This window comes from Syzygium oleosum, unplaced genomic scaffold (assembly GCF_021117445.2).
Source record: "Syzygium oleosum isolate NSW1041296 unplaced genomic scaffold, Sole_v2.1 Sole_v2.05, whole genome shotgun sequence".
NCBI classification, from domain to species: domain Eukaryota; kingdom Viridiplantae; phylum Streptophyta; class Magnoliopsida; order Myrtales; family Myrtaceae; genus Syzygium; species Syzygium oleosum.
Window position 1 is genome coordinate 7,837,931 of NW_026607489.1, and position 7,995 is coordinate 7,845,925.

Consider the following 7,995-nt stretch of genomic DNA (forward strand, 5'->3'; position numbering starts at 1 on the left):
AAAATCGATTTAGAAACTATAAAAACCATAATTAAATCAAGTTTATAGAGGAAAATTTATTTTTAATAAATTACACAATGTCCATATTTCATCAAGTAATAGACTAAATGCATAATTAGTAATGACTCTCTTATTAAATGCATAATTGATGATAACTCTAACAAGATATTTTTTAAGTAGTTATATTTGGAAATTGCACGTCAAAAAGTAGATAACAAAATTGAGGGCTCATTACTTTGAATTTTATTCATATATGATTAAATTAATTATTAAAGATAATTCCTATTAGTTTATAGTTGATGAAGATAATTCCTACCACTTTCTAAATTGGTGGGGGCCAGTTGTGTATCAGAATTCGATTGGGAAAGGAGAGGGGCAGACGTTTTCTTTCCCACGGAGGGAGGGACATGTTCTTTGACTCAAGAAACCCAGATTTCTTTTGGAGATTATTTGGAAAGTAGGAGCATCCCAAAAAAAAAAAACGAAAAGACCCATCTCACTTCTCCTTATATAACCCTCACCAACCCTCAAATTAAATCATCAAGAAAGTTATATGCATATGAAGAGAGTCGAAGGAAGAACCATGGCCATCCATAAGCTTCTCCTGAAAGTTGCGTTGCTTGGGGCTTTTTTATTTGGTCCATACCACAATCACGTAGCACAAGCTGATGATTCACTGACTAAGCCCGGATGCCGAAGTTCCTGTGGAAACCTCTTGATTCCATACCCCTTCGGATTGACCGATAGTGATTCCCACTGTCGCATCAATTCTTCCTCATTCATAGTCGACTGTGATTACTCTACCAGCCCTCCCGTTCCTTACATGTGGAACAGAAGTAGTAACATCAAAATACTCCACATTTCTGTCGAGGACCATGAGCAACGCATTAGTGCTCCAATCGCTCGAAATTGCTATAACTCTTGCGGGTGCAATGATTTTTCAAGCTGGTTAAGGCTAGCTAAATTCCCCTTATCCAGCACCAAGAACAAGTTCACTGCCATTGGCTGCGACACGTCAGCCTCCTTTCGAGACCGCCATGAGAAGTTCTCTTTCGGGTGTATGTCTTCGTGTAGCAGCGTTTTGGACGTCAGCAATGGGTCGTGTACTGGTATCGGTTGCTGTGAGACGAGCATCCCAAGGAACTCCTTCAGCTACAACATCTCGATTACGAGCTTTTCCAATCATTCCGATGTCCTGGATTTCAATCCCTGCAGCTATGCCTTCGTCGCAGAAATTGGATCCTACAACTTTTCGGTTGGTGACCTACGGCAGCTTAAATTTAATGATCACCCTCTAGTTCTCGACTGGGCAATAGGGAATCAAACATGTGAGGAGGCCAAGAAGAACAGCATGAGCTACATGTGCACCAATAACACCATTTGCACCGACACCGAAAACGGATCTGGTTACAAGTGCACTTGTTTAGAAGGTTACCGAGGCAATCCTTACCTACCGAATGGTTGTCATGGTACGTTGATAACATCGGCATTCTCTAACTTGTCCTTGTATTGATATGATATGAGAAGATTAGATACATTTGATGCATACGTTTAATTTTTGTAGATATTGATGAATGTGCGGATCCAGAGATGAACCAGTGTGAGAAAATTTGCCATAATGTTATTGGGAATTATACTTGTTCATGCCCAAAGGGTTATCATGGTGATGGCAAGAAGGGCGGTGGAGATGGACAAGGATGCATTGCTAATCCATCACATTTGATGAAGATATTGGTTGGTAAGTTCTTTCATTTTACTTAGACTTCCCGACTCAAAAACTGTACTATCCTAGCTGATTTCGAGAACATATAATTTAACTTTTCTGTGGTTTAGGAGGAAGTTAACCATTCACATTTTCGTCTGATTTTTCTTCCACTATTTCCCTTGCTTGAAAAAAATCGAAAATGAAACTTTCTAAGTCCTTCACACTGAAGTTTTCTAATGCACATCATCTAATGCAATAAGTACATCACGTGTTACTAATTATATCATGATTAAGCTTTTTTGAAATTCAAAAGTAGAATAATTTCACTCTTGTCGATGGCTGTGATATAATATTTAAGTATTAAACCACGCATTCGTCTAATAGCTTAAGCTTTTAAAATAGCTAGTAGTGGTTTCACAAAATCTCACTTCGTACAAGAGCCACTATTCCTAAGGAAACCCTAAGTGCACCTGGTGGACCTCATAGCAAAATAAAGCCATCCCACCGTTCGATAGTGTTCACCCGAGTGCCTCATACGCGTCTGACCAAGAGACATGATGATCGTGCTACGACGTTGGCGACGCATTGGCAAGTCGAACTTTTCCTTTTCATAGACGTTTTTTTTATGCCACAAAGACATCTTCGCACAATAACTTTCACTCAGCAAAGCCTAGCTTATATCGCTTGCTGTAGCCATGCCAATAGTATTGGCTGTTACTATTATGACAACAAAGGATGCACGCTGGTCGGCTCCGGCAGCAAAGTCAACCGCAAAGGATGCATGTTGTTGGTCTCCGATTTTCTCAACTTTTCACTTCTCGTTTCGAGAAGCTGACACCACCACTAAACTTGCCACCATCAAACGAAAAACATATCGAAATCTCGTCGTTTCGAGAAGCTGACACCACCACTAAACTTGCCACCGTCAAACGAAAAACATATCGAAATCTCGTCGTCAACGGAAGCTTGGAGCAATCACAGCCACCACGCACTACCTCGCCTTGGATCCGATGAGCGCTAATTTCATGAAGAAACAAGTTGTTGTGGCACAGCTTCACTTGATTTCAAACTCAAGCTGACTTAGTCACCTTGAGTTTGAGGGGATGTTAGAGATATTAGGGATTTCACTAGGATATTTTCATAGGTTAGAGATAATTATAATATTTCTGTCGATTATCCGTATCTCCTAAAATTGCATGTATATCTTACCTGTTCTAAGATAATATCTCAATCAAGACCGGGACAATTGTGCTTCTTCCTTTTTTTGTAGATTAGCTTAACCAAATCCATTGTCCTAATTCAGACTCAAATTGTCCCAAAACTATTAAGTTTTTTCGAAGACACCTCACGATATAATTCTACAGGAAGTTTAAATGCGTGGCTGCTTTTACATGGTGCAATGATTCGCCGTGCAGTTAATCATGTGGTTAATTATTCTGAAAAACTGGTGTTGTATACAGGTGTTGCTGTGGGCATAATAGTGCTGCTCTTCAGTATAGGCTTTCTGTATTTCGGATACAAGAAAAGGAAGCTCATCAAGTTCAAAGAACATTACTTCAAGCAAAATGGTGGCTTGCTTTTGCAGGAACAATTACATGAATGTGACAGAACCACAAAAGTTGTGAAACTGTTCAGTGCCGAAGAGCTAGAGAAGGCCACCGACAATTATGATAAGAGCAGAATAATCGGCCGAGGAGGATACGGTACCGTTTACAAAGGGTTGTTGCCAAATAATACGGTAGTTGCGATTAAGAAGTCGAGGCTCGTGGACCAAAGCCAAATCGAACAGTTCATCAATGAAGTCATTGTGCTTTCTCAAATTAATAATCGTAACGTGGTCAAGCTTTTGGGATGTTGTTTGGAAACAGAGGTGCCTTTATTAGTGTACGAGTTTGTCAACAATGGAACACTCTTTGACCACATCCACAACAAATCATTGAAGCTGTCTTGGGAGACTCGGTTGAGAATCGCTTCGGAAACTGCTGGAGTCCTCTCATACTTGCACTCCACGGCTTTCACTCCCATTATCCATCGAGATGTCAAATCAGCAAACATCCTTTTGGATGCTAACTACACCACGAAAGTCTCCGACTTCGGAGCTTCAAGATTAGTCCCACTTGATCAAACGCAATTATCCACTATGGTTCAGGGAACATTGGGATACTTAGACCCTGAATACTTTCAGACAAGCCAATTGACAGAAAAGAGTGATGTTTATAGCTTCGGGGTCGTGCTAGCTGAGCTATTGACAGGGAAGAAGGCGCTTTCTTTTGACCGACCGGAAGAACAATGTTGCTTGGCAACATACTTTCTTTCATCATTGAAAAATGACAAATTGTTTCAGATTGTTGACGAAGTTATTGCAAACGAAGAAAACAATGAGCAGGTGAAGGAAGTTGCCAATCTTTCCGAGAGATGCTTGAAAATAGAAGGCAAGGAGAGGCCGACCATGAAGGAAGTAGCAATGGAATTGGAGGGACTCAGAGCAATGGCTAAGCATCCATGGGTAAGTGGTATCAATGTGAATCCAGAAGAAACGGTTCATTTACCGGGAGAGAAGACCGATGTGCACATTGATAGTATTGTGACCACGGGCACTGGATACACGGAAAACATGAAAAACCATGTCATGCCACTAGTTAGTAGTGGGAGATGACAATAACAGGTTATCGATATATATCTGGGTATGCTGTGTTGGATGTTATGGTTGCACTAGGTCTCCATTGACTGCCCTGGTCATTGGGTTCTTTCACGTTGAAACTAGTTCACCAAATGGTTTCTATGCATGGAAGAGAACTCTTGAAAAGTCTAAAGTCAGTTTAGTGATTCAATAAGTGTTTGTGTGAATGCAGGATAATTTAGCTTTAGAAAGCTTTGGATCGAACTCAGTGAGAGGATGTAAATATGGCTTCCTCCTTCTACCGTTTCTTGGTGGTGTTTTTGAGATTTGGTAGCTTTCCTGTCTTTTGAGTGTACCGAAGTTAAAATGATATGGAACTGCATATTTGTGTTTGCTCGACGATGTAGTTTGTCCAACTTGGAGGGCAATTCCATTGTCTTGCCTTGCAACAATACAATGAAACTTTCGTGTGTCAATTACACGAATGATATATTTTCAATTCCATACACCACCAACCAAATTGAATTTCACCTTTGACTTTTGTTCGTGTGTTGCTCGTCCATACGAGAAATGGGCTACGGTCATGTTTGCATTGTTGAATTAACAATTATGAAGATCATCTATATCTATTTGTAGTCAAGTTTTAATGTAGTTAATGTCCATATTAATAATCAACCAATCAAAAGCATTTCTTACTATTAGCGATGGAGGAAAATAAAGTCCAATAAAAGTACCTAGTTCACAGGTGCAGGATTCACTTACCTAAGGCGGATCTTTCCACCAGAAAAAAAAAAGGGTATGCTTTTTCTTGTGCACAACAATAGTCAACCGGTAAAAAGCTATTCAATTTATGATATGCATTAACTAGCATCGAATGCGGCCATTTGCCATATATAAAACCGATAATTAGTGTTGAGATCCTCCTAATTCTTTGTAATTATGATGGCGTAGCATATATGTGGATATCATAGTTATTATCACATTAGAGCAAGTGCAACTGATTGGGTTGATCAACTGGTTGGTCATCTTGAATCTACTCTATTCAGCTTATCTTAAGTTTATCCGATAAATGGGAGATATTGGCCAGTTATTCTTTTTGCAATTGATTAATCGAAAATCCTAGAGATTATTCTTTTTGCAATTGCTTCTCCTTTTATGTATATTTTCTTCGCTATATCCCATATAGATTATTGATAATTTGACCAATGTACCAACAATCATCACATTAAAATACCAACTAGTTTCAGTCACATACCAACATTTTATTTTGCTTCGGTTTGAAAAATACCAACATTTCTTCACACTTAGGATGACCAACTGTTTTAATAATATCAACGTTTATACTTGTGCTTACAAAGACCTTTGAATTTACTTACTTTCATTCGTAATTACCAACCTTAATTTGATTGACATACCAAATCACTTTAAAGGTGTCGATAACCACATGAACAAATGTTGGTAGATTATTAAAGTACTTGATAATCGTGGAAGTAGAAAGAAATGTCCGTACTTCTCAAAACTAAGCAAAAGATAAAAATTGGTACGTTACTATAATTAGTTCGTTTCTTAATCTGATGATTGTCGATACTTTAGTCAAATTGAGGTTGGTAATTTCGAACAAAAGTTAGTAACTTCAAAATCGTTGGTAACCACACTAGTTGACATGGGATTAAGTAAGCAAGTTCCTAGTCACTTTTTCGTACAAGCAATATGTGACAGTTAACAACCACACTCAGATTCGATTTGCAACAGATTTACGTATTTGAGGCTACGAACGCTTGCAATCTACTAAGCCTTTGCTCGTTATATGATAAATGAACTCTCTGCCAATGCTTCCCTTTGGATACATGATGCCAACTATCTGTCATGCGTGCAAGAAAAAGAAGTAATAGTGGGGATCTTTATAAAAAAGCTACTTTGATTAATATTAAATCTTCGAATTCATTGTGGCAGAAAGCAAGTTAAAGTTTTCAATATCCTATTTAAGAAAGTAAAAATGGCGCTATATATGGTCAACAAGAGACTTCACAGAAGCTATCTATGTATGGTGATGATGTCCACTATCAATCAATTTTGGCATTAAATTCCACAAAAAAGGTGTTAGATTATAATGTTTGCCTGTCAACGGTGGATCATGTAGCATGTTTATCATCACCGAAAAAGCTTTCAGAAGATTCCATCGTTGGTGTTGGCTGAGGCAACGGCATATAATTATCATGTTGAACCTGTTTGTGACCTTAATCGGCTTGTAATTAATGAAGGTGGTAAAATTATGGTATTTTCTAGTTTTGGCTTATGCAGACTAAAATTCTGAGACGTACAAATCCTTCAATAATGAGAATAATTGATTTATTTTGAAGTATCCCGCCTTAGTTATTAGGTGATCACGACTTTCGATGTCGTGGCTTTTCTTGGCGAACTGAAGTGGTACAATCCATAGTTGTTCCATAACCATACAATTGGAGTAGAGTTTCCTTGTCTACCGCCTCAGCTACTAGTTTCCTTACCGAAGGATACTTGAGTCATCATCTCAAGCACTTTTGCAGAGGTATTAAAGTGGTTTCATCCTCTGTCCTGCTGGCAATATCTGTTCTCCACAAAACTAAAATACAGAGCCCCTAGTCCTGAAGTTCACACTTTAATTGTACAGGTCCTGTGGATGCGGTTTTCGAAAAATTTGTGGACGGTACAGAGAAGTCCAGTGCATCCTCAGGACCTCAGCGAATGCTATCAAACTGTTCCAAAATCCTTCTGGCCCAATGCATATGAAGAAGTAATGCTGAGGTATGATTTCCAAGCACAGGAGGCCACTAGAAATGGAACCCGCTAGGCTCTAGAAGAACATGAGCACAATCAACCAGAGTCAATTTATTTCTCTCAGGACCCGTGGGACTTTGGATAGACATTATATTTTATCCAGATAACATGTATCATAAATACAGTGACTCATTCGAGGACCCTAATCAAGTGGAAAATCAGTCATAAACTTATTGTACTTTTGCCAATTCAGTCATAAACCTTTTAATTGTACTAATTGCGCAAATTCAATTTTGAACTTTTTAATATATATTTTTTAATAATTTTTTATTAATTTTTCTTTTCTTTTTCCTTTTCCTTTTTTTCTTTTTTGCTCTTTTTCTTTTTTTCTTTTCTTTTTACCGTGGCCAGCGAGATCACCTTGCCCAGATCTTGGGGAGGCTGGGTGAGGACCACAACCTCACCTACTGCTAGCGAGGGCCCGGCAACCCTTGCCAGCCACAATAAGAAAAAATAGAAAAGAACGAAAAAAGAATAAAAGGAAAAAGAAAATATAAATAAATAATGAAAAAATTGTCTACATTAACGCCGGTCGTGCCACATAGGATGGCCGGCGTCCACGTTAGTGATTTCCGACATAAAATTGGAATGGATTCAATTAGCAAAACGTAAAAAGGTTTAGGCTCCAATTGTCATAATTAAAAAGTTTATAACTGAATTGACAAAAGTACAATAGGTTTAAGTTTCAATGTTACATTGGAATGATAGGATCTAACATATATCTAGCAAAGCGACTAGATTGAAATTTTATGACCGCATCACAACATAGCTTTATAATCACTATTATGTACTTTAACTAAAAAAAATGAAACTTGTCCTCCGTTTCTTTCGAGAAAAATGTGATATGTCTAAA

General features: G+C 38.3%; 1 protein-coding gene across 1 annotated transcript; it reads left to right on the forward strand.

Moving 5' to 3' along the window:
• Positions 1 to 538: 538 nt before the first annotated feature.
• On the forward strand, positions 539 to 4,689 carry LOC115692178 (putative wall-associated receptor kinase-like 16). Its single transcript, XM_030618941.2, has 3 exons — positions 539 to 1,469; positions 1,565 to 1,738; positions 3,166 to 4,689. The coding sequence occupies exons 1-3, from the start codon at positions 554 to 556 to the stop codon at positions 4,359 to 4,361; spliced, it is 2,286 nt and encodes a 761-aa protein (XP_030474801.1). The 5' UTR covers positions 539 to 553; the 3' UTR covers positions 4,362 to 4,689.
• Positions 4,690 to 7,995: the final 3,306 nt, after the last annotated feature.